Raw genomic sequence first — 13,312 nt, 5'->3', positions numbered from 1 at the left:
TCAAAAATCAAAAACTACATTTGATATTATTCAGTTGTTATTCGTTCTTATTTGCACGCTGGTGTTCTAAATCATTTTCGAAATATATTCATCAAAGTCTACTGTGGTCTTGTTAGCACCAGATCGCCTCACCGGCTCACCGCCTACGCGTACAATTGGACTTGCAGTATTTGACGTTTGCTCCCTCTGCAGTACAAGTGATTGCTGTTTCGCCTCTTGCTTCTGTTTAGCTAGAGGGCTATTATGTGGCAAATTATTGACCGGTCATATCCACGAGACTAAATTAAACGGTCAGGATGACGCGGTTTCTTGACCCGTGTCGGTCCCTCATCTGCATGCGCGCCAACTGGCTTATAGCTAAAGCAGAAGCCCAAGACCCAAATTGTAGCAATACTTCTTTATAGGTAAAAGCCCAAGTTATATATAACCGAGGCCCAAGAGAAGCCATTTAGATTAGAGGTATTTCTGTTCTTAGGGTATACTTCCTAATATCACACCATCAAAGACGAACACGTCTCAGAATACCACGTGTATGTAGTCTCTGAAAATCTGATTAGTCTATGTAGCTTGCCTTGGTGGTTATCGGTTTATTTTTTTACCTCCAGGCATGTATCTGCATTCTAATAGTCAGGACTACAGACACGTGATAATCTCAGACCACACAATAATTACTCAAAAATATAATCAAAATAGACAACTAACCTGTACAATTGTTACAAGGACTAAATACATTTCACCTAAACTTGCGTGGTTTTTTTGCCACCAACAGTTTTCTGATGGATAGAATCAAATGTAGAATTTCAGAATTTGCTCTCATGACAACACATGACAATCAAATAACAAGCAATGCAGACAGCAGATCATTCTCTCCAGAAATACAAGTAAAACGTTAAAACATCAACTAGTACACATTGATTGATACTATAATGCCAACCGGTTGTTCGAAAGTACTGCTCCAGCAATCCAATTCGACACTGACGTTTGAATTTCCGATTGAACAGATGGAGATAAGCAAATCGGAGTAATCGCAACCTGTCATTCCATAGAGGCAACACCAAATCAGCACTCTTAAGGCAATATGATGCATGCATTCAAATAATGTATCGAGTTTCAACTCACAAATCCATCTTCAAGTGCTCTGATATCTAGATCTTCATCTACATATTCCTGCCGCTCCTCTAAGAACTGCACGAAAAGCACTTGATGATTTAGCTTCAGATACATAGATATCCTCATCCGGTCTTTCCCAGTCTTCAATTGAAAGATGAAAACATAGAATTGCTAACATGGTTAGTTTTGCTGTCATTTTGAGTCACACATCACTTGTTTATACCTCTAAACGGAAGAATTTTACTGTTTTTTGGGAGCTCATTTTTCTGGCTACACCAACCGATTCAACCTCTACAGTCTTGCGCTGAGAGTTCAAGCGGCGAGCTGCACCCTGAAAATAAGGTTAAGCCATACAATGGGTAACCATATGAACACTAAAGCATTAGCTACACTGAAAGATCAGAGAAACTATAGCATCTGTTAGTAAACAATGACTGGTAACTTTGTTACTTAATGGCCAAGAAAGAAACTAGTTCTACTTACAGCTATTGAAGCTTCGCGGCTGAGCTGTGCTAGTTGAATACCAAGGCTTTGCTGATTGGACATGAAATTTGCAGGGGGAGGATGTTTGTTTGTTGACACAGCTTTCCAGCTCAAAGAGGACCTCCACTGACTCTGCTTGGTCACTTTGAAGCCCTATTAAACCCAATTACTTATTCATTCATACCTTGTTTATTACAATGGAATGGTCATGAGTAACTATTTCAATTTGAAGAACAAACCTTATTTGTCAAAGGACAACTAGGAATCTCAATATTGAGTAAACAACTTTTGGGGAAAACTCCCTCCTGGATGCTTTTTACAGCTGCACATATCAACGGTGAGCACACAGTGGCTGCATCCTTCATATCACTTTCACAGCTTACATCCTTCTTCCTAAGAAATGAAACAGTGTTATGCTATTATGCGATTGATGTATAATAACAAAACGTAACAGATTAGAAATGGAAGATGTAATCACCAATTCATTGATATGCACAGAGAGGGTACACCGCATAGCAACGCCTCTCTAGCTCCAGCAACAGCACCCGAGTAGAACCTGTTATCAAGCCATGAATAGTTCATGTTATTCATAAATCAATTCCCAGAGCAAGCAAAGTCCACTAAAACCACAGCAAACTGTAGTCTTTTATGACTACTACGAAAGCTTTCTTCATTAATTTCCTTGAGAATATATTATGTATCATAACACCAGATCTTAGCAAACAAATGTTTACACTCACATGTTGATTCCAGAACTTGATCCTCTGTTTATTCCACTGACTACCTGAAATCGATACTATAATTAAGAAATTGCATTGAGATGACTAAATCTGAAGAAACTTATTGTATATCTTATAGCTGCATACCAAAGCAGGCTTTGAAAAGTTGGAGAACAATGCCCCTGATAATGCTAAAGAGACACAATCCGCAGGAGTCCCTAATATTCAATAATCAAGTAAGTAATCGTATATAAATTCCTGGCTATATATAACTTATATACTAAGAGAAAGAGAGGCATTACCGGAAACTTCAAAAGCCGTGGCACCATTGATTTGTGCAGAAGACACTGAAATTGTCTCACCAACAGTTACAGAGTGGCCAGCCACTGATCTATCTCTGCATGAGCCAGACAATGCCTTACTTAATTATATTATTACAATCTCAGTCTATGTGGTTAGTAAGAAAATGAAGGAAAACATGAAAGCAAGGTGAACTGGTGGAGAGAACTAACGATTTAGGAGCGCAGACGCAGACCTCAAGATGAGAATCGAGAAGGAGAGCTTGGACGAGAAATGTGAGGCCAGGAGACTCGATTCTCTCTCCATTTGTGACTAAAACCACTGGCTTTGGACAGTGCTTGTCTTTAGTGTCCTCAGAAGGCATCAAAGCGCAACATGAAGAGGAAGAAGAAGAATTACAAGAAACTTTGTTTGGTTCAGAAGCATGCTTCTCTGCACCGTCGCTTTTGAGAGCCAAAACTTGTTGAAGATTCGAGATCAAGCTCGGAGGCATGAAACTGCTTTTCAGAGAGGTCGTCATTGGAGACGTGCTCGTTGGAAATAGAAGAAAGAATACAGAGAGACTGCTTTGAAGATTCTTTTAAATCTTTTTAGGAGCCAAAAAGGCATGAAAGTCATTGTTTGTTGGTTAACCACCTTAATCATCTCCCCAATCTCTGCATTTGAATCTTATATTCCACCTCATTTATCTCCCCAATCTGTAGTTATGTATATTTTTCCTAACAGCTCTGCTTACCTAAATGACAGTTTCAAGGAACCACGAGGGACAAGTGGCTCTTAGCCACATCTATTAATTTCAAAAGTTGAAATTATAACAATTGAAAACTATAAATGTATTTTCAGCTGCCAGATATACTTATCCCTTACAGTCTCTAAAAAATTATCCCTCAAGTGAACAGCTCTCTGATCCCTAAAGTTTAATTCCTTCTTTTCTCCTTTTATTTGAAGGAATGAATCATCATGGTAAGAGGCCTAGTTATGAATTGGTCTGGCTCAAGTGGAATGTATGATTAGGTCGCACGAGTCCTCAGCTCCTTTAGGTCCCAAAAGAAAAGAGGCAACTTCCAGCCAGAGAAAAAGAAATATGGAGTTGATATGACATCACCAGGCAACTAAATCAATCTCCCACGCAATTCTTTTGAAATTGTCATAAAAGCGAACAGAGCATATGATAATTTGGAAAATGGAGGAGCCTTAACATCATTAGATTTGACTAAAGAAGAGTAACCTTTTCAACAAATTTGATTGAGAAAAAATTATGACGAGTCCTCATATATGGTGCTATGGTCTACAAAGTCAGTAAATTGCCCCACAGTAAGCAGACTTCTACTACAATTCAATGCTTCTGATCCCTTTCCCCCAAACTTGAAGCAAAAAAGGTCCACTCCTTCCTGTAAAAACAATAACTCAATTCATTCACATGGCCTGGGCTATGTTGAAGAAGACTAGTAAAGCGTGTATGAGATATAATTCAGTTGAGTACTAGAAACTAGACAGCACAAATAATATTATTTTGACTCCTACATTGGAGACAACTTCAACATGCAGATCTTCATCAGATCCAGGACTACTTGGATTATTAGCGAAATGCAGATTAGTTCAAGGATCCAAATTCCTGTATCAATATTGGGACAGTACAGTACAGAATCATTTTCCAAATAACTGAAAATATTGCTGCAAACTGCTAGCTGTGTACACAGTGGCTCTAAAACTAATAATTCAATCCATAGCAAACTGGTAAGTAAAGCCAATACCTAAGATTGACTCCAAATGTGATAGGAGGTTGATTCCAGTTTTCCACAGTGAAAGAAGGTTATATGACGACCATCTGTTTCCAATATAATATGGCAGGAGAAAAGTTAGGTCTCCTAAACTTCAAAGAAAGATCCAGGTTACAACAAAGAAGAAAATGACGGTAAGAAACTACCACAGACTCAACTTTAAGATGGCAGTGAATCAGTAATATGTGATTGGTGTCCATCAAGCATCGTTACTTTACCAGTTACAAAATTTATCCCAGCTGAAATCACACAATGAAGATCCTCAGTCACCAAAACCTATTGTATTGCAGCGATCAATTCCATATAAAAGACAAACAAAATGTAGACTTTACCTGATAATGTACAAACGTATATTGCTTACAGTAGTGAAAGATGCAAACTCTACCTTGTAGACAGCTGCTGAAATTAGAAGTGACTTACTACATGTGCTGATTTCGGGCAAGCAAGATGCCAGAAATGACCCTGTGTTTTTTCTGATCAATCTGACCAAACAACAAGCTTCATTCTGGATGCAGAAGCTCATCTTGCCATTCAATAATGTCCAAGGCTAAAGTCTCTATTATACACCATGCTAACAGATTTACTACTTGGTTGTACTGCCAATAGTGGACAAGAAATCCAAAATATTAAAAGCTTTTCCCGAGTCATTCTGCTTGGTCTCCCTATCAACCGGTGTAAAAGTAGAACCAATTGAATGATTCGTCTTTTTTGATTCATACTTTTCTGCAAATGCAAGTGTCGAAAAAAGTGACCTCTGAGTCACCGGGTCTTTAAACCTGGATGCTGTATAATATGAAGATTGACCTGAAGTAAGTGGAGAAGGTTGCAGCCTTGATGAGATTGCACTTGAGTTTTGGGGTTTATCAAATGCACTTTTACCCTCACCAAAATGCCTACTGTTACCATTATCTGAACTTGAAGTTAAGCTAAAGGGGTTTCCACTACTAGAATTAGCTACGGGAGCTTTCCCAACAGATAGGAAGTCTGCTGCCTTTGGTTGTGCAGGTTGAATAACCTTTGGCACCCCATTAAAGTTTTGAACAGTCTCTGACACACTTCGGTTTGAATGGTGATGGTCTTGGTTTTTGCCACTGGAACCATCTGGTGACGCTTTTCCAAATGATAAAAAGTTTATCCCTTTGGGAGTGACTACCGGTGGAGTTGTCATTATATTCTCTTTGGTATTTGGAACTGAACTTGATGGACTTTGTTGCATCGGGTTCCCAGCTTTGGCACCAGTACTCCCATCTGGGGCCAACACTCCTTGCTTGGACATACTAGAATGAACCAATGATGATTTCTCTGTAGAAAGGAAGCTAAATCCTTTAGTAGCCATTGCAGGTTGTTCCAATAGAGTCCTTGCCATAATCAGTTCAGTATTATTGTGAGAATGAGTCCCTGTGGAGTGGGGCACTGCATGGGAATTCTTCTGGGAGGGACTACCAATCTTTACTTGTGCAGACCTGGAATTACCCCGCACGGTGGGAGACACCAATTCAGGTTTGCTAGCAGCAGTTGCACCTTCTTCCTTGGATAAAATCTAATAAAAATTATAAACTTGATCAGCATATTAACTTATTTTGGTAGCAGATGAACAAGGTAAGGGCAGATGATAACATAATTTCCACATGAATTGTGTAAAGATAGAACCTCGTAAGCAGGCTTAAGTTACAACTTACAAGTAGCTCCAACTAGCATCTTATTCAGGCAAGAATGTACCTTGTGTGAAAACAGACACCGATCACCTCTGATGCAGGAGCCATTATTAACAAAATTGTCACAGGGATACTTAGAAAGCTGATGATCAAATGGGCAGTCATCCCCTTTCATGCATGACTGGCGTGAAAAATAACAACAGGGCTGCAACACCACAAAACAAGATAAGGAATAGGCATTAACTCAGAGGAAGAAGAAATGGTGTTCATAACAGAAGCACTCTTATTAAAGCACCTAGAATCACAAAATAACATTAAAAACCGAGTCCAATAACCATACCTTGGATTTTGTTAAAGGCACTGTATCATGTGAAAATTTGCACTTGTCACCCTGAAAAACATAAATAAACAAGAACAATGAGATAGCTACAGAAGGAAATCAAACGATGCTAGATTACTGGCACCCGAAGACTAGATAAAACGAAAATAAATTGCGTGGGAGAATACTTGTGAGGAAAAGAGTTCAGAGTATGCAATCAGGGGTGAGAAAATCAATTAGTTTTGCAATAACAAATATCAATGCACAACTGGTCTAGGGCAAGTATAAAGTAAATATCAGGTCATTTAAATTATTGATTATGATTGACCAGTGGATTGGCAGAATTGAGCAGTGTACAACCTCATGGCACCTTCCAGCAATATAATGGCGGCAATATACTACAGTCTTTGGTTTCTCTATGGAATGCAGTTTCAGCCTTTTAACACCTAGTTTTCTGTTCATCTCTGCTCGCTTCAATCGTTCTTTTGCCTGCAGTATGCACCAATTCAAAGAAATATTATATACATTCAAAAGCATATATCCTATAATTTGTAAATTCCTTTGTAATATGAAACAGGTTAAGCTCCAAAGAGATTCAGAACAAATCTCTTGCAATTAAGCAATAGGCAATACCTTCTTTCTTTGTTTCTTTTCCTTTGAAGGAGGACCACGCTTTCTTTTATTTGCGGCACCAGCATCCACCTGCACAAGAATAGAGCATACTGGTTAGATAAGGACCAGACTTTTGTGTTGATACATAGACAAATCCATCATGCTGCATCTTTCTTTGGAGAGAAGAAGTTTGAGACAATCTTTAAGTCTACCAAAATTCGAGTTTCCCAAGTTATTAAGCATTTACAATGCAAGACCACCATATACGAGATTGACTGCAATAGAGAAGAACAAGTCTCTATGGAAAATCTATGTGAATTACCCCTAAAGATAATGCATTTGGAAGTGAAAGCTGGCTCCCAACCCATAACAAAGGCAACATGGAGGATGTATGAGTTTCTGCTCAAAGAGTAGAAGCTTTAGAGAATCAAGGTGGCGTGTATTAACATGTTTCAAAATGGACTGTGCCATACTCTTATGAGTGAAGAAATTACTAAGGAAACAAACTATGCAAGTCAAAGACATACCTTATCTTCAGATGTGGTTCCACAGCTTCCAGCTTCATAGTTCTGTGAGATTTTTTCATGCGATGCTTGATTATTAGTACAAGCTTCTTGAAAGCCAATACCCCTCCCAATTCCGCTATCTTTCTCTTCGATTCTTCGACTTTCTAGCGAAGGATCATATCCATTTTCCTTTATAGCTTCCATAGTTTTCCCCTGGACAACTCCAGGTCTACCAATCAGCTTAGTTTTACTTTCTCTGAGTTCCACTCCTCTAGGATTTTGGACATTGTCAGCAATACTCATCAGAAAGGAATTGGAGTCAAATTCTCTACCAATTGCTTCCTTGCCAGAGTGCTCTTTTTGACCGTTGACATCTTTGACTATTTGAAATTCATTAACCTTATTTTCCTCACACCTTGCTGTATCATGCAAAAGCATATTGGTTGATCTATCATCCATCCCATCATCATCAGAGATTTCTCCCTCTTCCATATCTCCATCATTCATATGGTTGGGACAATTCACAGCATTTCCGGTGCAAACCATTTCCATTTTGTTTTCGTTTGGCTGAATTTCATGCTCTCCTTCCAAATCATCAGCTTTATGTGACCAGCTTTTGCTCTGACTAGGCTTTGAAGCATCGCCAACCATATCTGTGTCCAAAGGGAAAACAAAGGCTTCAGGCACCTTTTGGCTGAAGTGTTCTGGCACCTCAAACTGTGCAACTTCAGTAATGGGAATAAGAGATTCCTCTGCACTACCAGAAGACACAGAAGTCTCCATTGCTTTCTGTTGGATTATCGGCTCTACATCCAACGCGCTAGTCTTCAACAAGGAATGCGTGCATTCATTACACTCTCCTTCATTATGAATTTCACCAATCACAACTTGATCTGCATTTTCCGGTCTGACTGTAGCATTATGTTGAGAGTCATCACGTTGTTCTTGGTTACTCAGCAACTCAAACTTATCGTTTGCACCCTCATTTTCAACCAATGATCCGGTTGACAGTTTAGGAGCATTGTCATCATTTCCTTTCACAATTTGCTCCAGTTCATCCATCAGCATTTCCTCAGGACCAAACTCCAAATCTCCAAAATTAATCCCAAACGTATCTTCGAAGTCCATCTGTCCTGACAACTCCTCATTTCCTTCCTCACTGAAGAAATCCTCTATCTGCTCAATTCTCTCTCGTAAACCCTTACCATCACACCTCTCAACAGCCACCAATTCCGGTTGAGCTGCCGAATCATCGCACTTCCTACTATCAGGCTCAACCAATTCAACATTCCCACCTCCTTCTTTTGCAGTTGCTTCCCCCAATTCATTACTCCCATTATCTTACAACATAATCAAGAACACCATCATCAGAAGAAAAAAGAAAAAACAAATCACACAGTAACTAATCATAGTGATAAAGATACATGCTTCTTCAGCAAGTTATATTTGATTTTCTCAGTAAACCTAACAGAACCAAAGACTGAGTTGGTGCGAGAGTTCAAATTACCTTGATTGAGCTCCGGAGGTACATTTTGGTCTGAGTGCTGCAACACGTCGTAGCAGTGAGATAGAATTCGAAGCAGAGTACGATGCGTTTCGCTCTTGAGGCTTCGTCGACGGTGAGGAGGGAGAGAGATTAGGGTTTCGGAGGGTTTTTCTTTTTCAATTTGGGGCTCCTCCATTGTTGGGAGCTTTTCTCAGTCTGAAACCCTATAAAAAGGGTTTTAGGCGTTAACCGCCATCCGGTGACCGGTTTTGAGCCAAAGCTAGTTAAGTATATTCGGGCCCAACTAATTATTAAAATTTGACCCGAAACAGTCATTCGGGCCCAACTAATCATATTATGTGTGCTTGTTCTTTTGCTAAGGAGATGAGGCGGGGCGGTTAGAGTCTTAGCAGTGTGGGATCGTGGTGGTGACGATCGTGGCAGCTTGGGTTGGGCGGACGGAGGTGCTGATTTTGGTTTATACGATATGGCGTTTCTAGAGCTGTTGGGCCTGGACCAAGCCAGCTTGATGGGCTCTGAGTTGGAACCCTTCCCTTTGGGGCTCTTGGGCTTCGTATTGTGGGCTGGGGTTGTTGCCCTAGGTCTTTTCTATGTTTTAGGTTTTGTCTTTTACAATAATTCATTTTAGGACGCTATTACACTTTTTGGGTGCACTTTATGTACTTCTAGCGCCTCTGGAGTAGTATCAAATGAGGATTCCCGCTATCTACGTATTTCAATGTGTAATGAGTAGGTCTATTGTCTATGTACCACTGTGGGTACTACCACTATCTTCTTGTCTGTCTATAGATGGCAGCGAAAGGGTATGTAACGGCCTATTCTGGCTTGAGTTGAATAATATTATAGCCCCATGGGCTAATTCAAAAAAAAAAAAAAAAAAGGTGAGGTGAGGAGTTGCGTTTGCTCTACTCCCAAGCCAAATGAAAATGTTGATATGGTATATTGGTTCACAAAACGCTTCATTGATGAACCCTGTGATCAAGAAACAATGAGTCAAGCTCTGCTTATCTGTTGTTAAATCTGGGAAGCAAGAAACAATCTTGTTTTTCATCACATCAGTCCTAATCTTTATGGTTGCTGCTGCTATTGGTTCTAATATCTGGAAGGAAAATCCTATAGCTACTAGGAGCTCTTCTAATCACACTCAATATGTTAAATGGGATCCACCAAGCTCTCAAATAGTCAAACTTAACTTCGATGGCTCTGTTATTCGTAGCAACAAAGCTGTTGCCGGTTTTATCATCAAAGTTTCTAATGGTGCTTCCATAGTGGCAGACTGGCTCGGCAGGCTCAAAAAATTTGGGCACTACCAATATTTTGCTCGCTGAAAGTCTTGCTCTTTGTGATGATCTTTGTCAAGCTTTACGAAAGGGTATTAAGAAAGTTCAAGTAAAAGGTGACTCCAAAACTCTTATCAAGTGCGTCATGCACTGATCAGTATTCTATTCCTTGGAGGTTCAAGTAAGTCACTAGTGCCATCAAGAAGCTTGCAACATGCAGTAGAAAATAAGAATTCGATGTATTTGTTATGCTTCAGTATTTTTTATTCATCTCCAATAGGAGGATTATATAGAGATATAAGGTACAAGTGTAATCCTAATAGGAAACGACCTCCTACATAATACGTAATCTACACATACAAGGAAAGTAAATATTTACAGAATATTCTACACTCCCCCTCAAGTTGGTGCATAGATGTCAATCATGCCCAACTTGTCAATTGAGTTGTCAAACACTTTCCTTGACACTCCTTTCGTAAGAATATCTGCTAATTGATCTTCTGTATACACGAAAGGGAAACGAATAATCTTCATGTCCAGATTTTCCTTAATGAAGTGTCGATCTGCCTCCACATGCTTAGTCCAGTCATGCTGTACAGCATTATGAGCAATTTCAATAGCGGATGTGTTATCACAATGCAAGTCCATAGGCTTCTTGAGTTTATAACCCAAATCTTTCAACACATTACGAATCCACAACATCTCACAAACTCCATGCGCCATACCTAGGAACTCAGCTTCAGCACTTGACCTAGCAACAACCTTCTGTTTCTTACTGCGCCAAGTCACAAGGTTTCCTCCAACAAACGTAAAATACCCAGAAGTAGACCGCTTGTCAGTCTTATCACCAGCGTAGTCTGCATCTGTGTACCCCACAAATTCCAATTCATCCTTCTTTTTGAACAACAAACCTCTTCCAGCTCCAGGTGTCATTTTAAGGTACCTCAGAATACGATACACTACATTCATATGCTTTTCATTGGGACAATGCATAAATTGACTAATCACACTCACAGCATAAGCAATATCAGGTCTAGTATGAGAAAGATAAGTAAGTCTTCCTACTAGACGCTGGTACCTCCCTTTATCAGTTGGGACCTGATCCGGATAGATGGCAAGGTTGTGATTCATCTCGATCGGAGTCTCAATAGGTCTGCAGTCAAGCATTCCGGTCTCAGCTAACAAGTCAAGTATATACTTAAGTTGGGATAAAGAAATCCCTTTCTTAGACCTTGCAACTTCAATTCCAAAGAAGTACTTCAATTGCCCAAGGTCCTTAATCTCAAACTCCTCAGAAAGATACTTCTATAAAGCCTCCATCTCTTTTAGATCATCTCCTCTGACAATCATATCATCAACATACACTATCAGAGCGGTAATCTTACCCTGACTACGCTTGATGAACAAGGTGTGATCCGAGTTACTCTGTCTATATCCGAACATCCTCATCGACTTAGAGAACCTTCCAAACCAAGCTCTAGGAGACTGCTTCAACCCATACAGAGACTTCTTCAATTTACGGACTTTGCCAGTATCACAAGGCATATTTTTGACTCCTTGTGGCATGTCCATATACACCTCTTCCTCCAAGTTTCCATTGAGAAAAGCATTCTTCACATCAAATTGATGTAGATGCCAATCTTTAGTTGCTGCAAGTGAAATCAAGATTCGAACTGCATTGATCTTTGCTACAGGAGCAAACGTCTCTTCATAATCAATTCCATAGCCCTGGGTGTATCATTTGGCAACTAATCTGGCTTTGTACCGTCAATGCTCCCATCAGCTTTAAGTTTTACTGTAAACACTCAACGACACCCAACAGTCTTCTTTCCAGCAGGCATAGTCACAATATCCCAAGTCAAGTTTTTCTGCAAAGCTTCTAGTTCTTCATTCATAGCTTGAGTCCACTTAGGATCCTCTAATGCATCATATACACTACTAGGAATAGATACAATAGATAATTGATTAACAACAAGTGTATGTGTGTAACGTCCCGAACCTAAATTCACCGGTTTACTAGTCATTGGGACGGTAAACGACCTTTACTTTCACTTTTACTTTCGGTTTAGTACTTTTAGTGGCCCTAAAAGTTGACTTTTTGTTCGGGTCAAAATTTGAGAAAATGTTCTTCATGGAAGTTGTAGAGGACGTTAAACCGAGCGCGTGCATATGTGGTACGTAAAAATCGGAGCTCGTATGCGAAAGTTATAAGCGAAATACAAAATTACTGTTCACGGTTACTGTTCATGGTAAGTTTCTATAAATAGCCGAGTTACTGTGGTAAGTTTCCATTTTTGGAAACTTACCCGGCTGTTTCTCTCTCCTCTCCCCCGATTCCTTCCTCTTCGGCCCGATTGCTTCTTCCTCCGGTTTCTTCCTCCTCCGGCCGACCCAGGACACAATCCGGCCACCCCCAAGCTCGGTTTCTTCCCCTTGTCACGTCTGTGGAGGTATTTCACGACAATTTGGCCGGAGAACCTCGATTTGGAGCGGAGGAAGCTGCGGTGGCAGTTGGGTACTTTTGCCGATTTCCGGCGATTCCGGCCACCTCCGGTCCCCATCTCGCCGTCGAAGGTTCGGTTTTCATCACTGATCATTTCCCCTATGGCCTTGTATCACGATTTGTTGTGTAGATGCCGAATCGACGAATTGAAATTCTAGGGTTCTTGAGGATTTCTGGGTTTTTGTTCATTGATCGATTTCGGCCGTTTTTAATTGTTATTTGGGAATGTTGTAGTTGAGAAGTTGAATCAGTGTGTTGAGAAGGTGCTACTGTCAAATTTTGGTGGCCATCGGAGATGGTGGCGGCGGCGCCGCCACTGTGGGCGGCGGTAGCGGCGGCTAGGGTAGTTTATAAATTTTAATTTTTAGCTAGTTAAATTCTATAATTATCATAGAGCTTATATATGAAGTTTGGTGAATTTTGGAGGAGTTTGGAATTGTTTGTGAATTTTCGAAGTTTGGAGTTTTGTGGTGGAATTATGGGAAATCCGGCCGTCGGATTTCCCTCGTTTTCATTATGGAATATGTAAATTGAGGA

The 13,312-nt window shown here is 40.1% G+C and overlaps 2 protein-coding genes across 7 annotated transcripts; both read right to left on the bottom strand.

Moving 5' to 3' along the window:
- Window positions 1–703: 703 nt before the first annotated feature.
- LOC112186984 (5'-nucleotidase SurE) lies at window positions 704–3,262 on the bottom strand. Of its 2 annotated transcripts, none has more exons than XM_024325575.2 (10): window positions 2,825–3,262; window positions 2,615–2,709; window positions 2,460–2,530; window positions 2,334–2,377; window positions 2,072–2,149; window positions 1,833–1,986; window positions 1,594–1,746; window positions 1,334–1,441; window positions 1,120–1,185; window positions 704–1,032 (listed from the first exon to the last, which is right to left on the bottom strand). In XM_024325575.2, exons 1-10 carry the CDS (start codon window positions 3,130–3,132, stop codon window positions 922–924), a joined length of 1,188 nt encoding a protein of 395 aa, XP_024181343.1. In that variant the 5' UTR covers window positions 3,133–3,262; the 3' UTR covers window positions 704–921. The 2 variants fall into 2 exon arrangements, with proteins under 2 accessions (XP_024181343.1, XP_040370148.1); XM_040514214.1 differs by having other exon boundaries at window positions 2,848–3,050.
- Window positions 3,263–3,725: 463 nt separating this feature from the next.
- On the bottom strand, window positions 3,726–9,233 carry LOC112186983. Of its 5 annotated transcripts, none has more exons than XM_024325571.2 (11): window positions 8,993–9,233; window positions 7,507–8,825; window positions 7,001–7,069; window positions 6,728–6,856; window positions 6,389–6,439; window positions 6,113–6,253; window positions 4,726–5,933; window positions 4,540–4,632; window positions 4,367–4,440; window positions 4,137–4,227; window positions 3,726–4,003 (listed from the first exon to the last, which is right to left on the bottom strand). In XM_024325571.2, the coding sequence occupies exons 1-7, from the start codon at window positions 9,165–9,167 to the stop codon at window positions 4,977–4,979; spliced, it is 2,841 nt and encodes a 946-aa protein (XP_024181339.1). In that variant the 5' UTR covers window positions 9,168–9,233; the 3' UTR covers window positions 3,726–4,003; window positions 4,137–4,227; window positions 4,367–4,440; window positions 4,540–4,632; window positions 4,726–4,976. The 5 variants fall into 5 exon arrangements, with proteins under 5 accessions (XP_024181339.1, XP_024181338.1, XP_040370147.1 ...); XM_024325570.2 differs by having other exon boundaries at window positions 4,552–4,632; XM_040514213.1 differs by having other exon boundaries at window positions 4,552–4,632; window positions 4,779–5,933.
- Window positions 9,234–13,312: the final 4,079 nt, after the last annotated feature.

The sequence above is a fragment of the Rosa chinensis genome, chromosome 2 (assembly GCF_002994745.2).
Source record: "Rosa chinensis cultivar Old Blush chromosome 2, RchiOBHm-V2, whole genome shotgun sequence".
Classification (NCBI taxonomy): Eukaryota; Viridiplantae; Streptophyta; class Magnoliopsida; order Rosales; family Rosaceae; genus Rosa; species Rosa chinensis.
Note: the sequence above shows the minus strand (reverse complement) of the source record. Positions and strands in the feature narration are given on the sequence as shown.

What these genes read in the sequence shown, in the direction of transcription:
- LOC112186983 (XM_024325571.2), bottom strand. Translation starts at nt 9,167, where the DNA reads ATGGAGGAGCCCCAAATTGAAAAAGAAAAACCCTCCGAAACCCTAATC. An exon ending in GAACCACATCTGAAGATAAG is followed by an intron (nt 7,070 to 7,506) that starts GTATGTCTTTGA and finishes ATTCTTGTGCAG; the next exon opens with GTGGATGCTGGTGCCGCAAA. An exon ending in TGCCTTTAACAAAATCCAAG is followed by an intron (nt 6,254 to 6,388) that starts GTATGGTTATTG and finishes GTGGTGTTGCAG; the next exon opens with CCCTGTTGTTATTTTTCACG.
- LOC112186984 (XM_024325575.2), bottom strand. Translation starts at nt 3,132, where the DNA reads ATGACGACCTCTCTGAAAAGCAGTTTCATGCCTCCGAGCTTGATCTCG. An exon ending in GCCGCGAAGCTTCAATAGCT is followed by an intron (nt 1,442 to 1,593) that starts GTAAGTAGAACT and finishes CCTTATTTTCAG; the next exon opens with GGTGCAGCTCGCCGCTTGAA. An exon ending in TAAAATTCTTCCGTTTAGAG is followed by an intron (nt 1,186 to 1,333) that starts GTATAAACAAGT and finishes CTTTTCGTGCAG; the next exon opens with TTCTTAGAGGAGCGGCAGGA.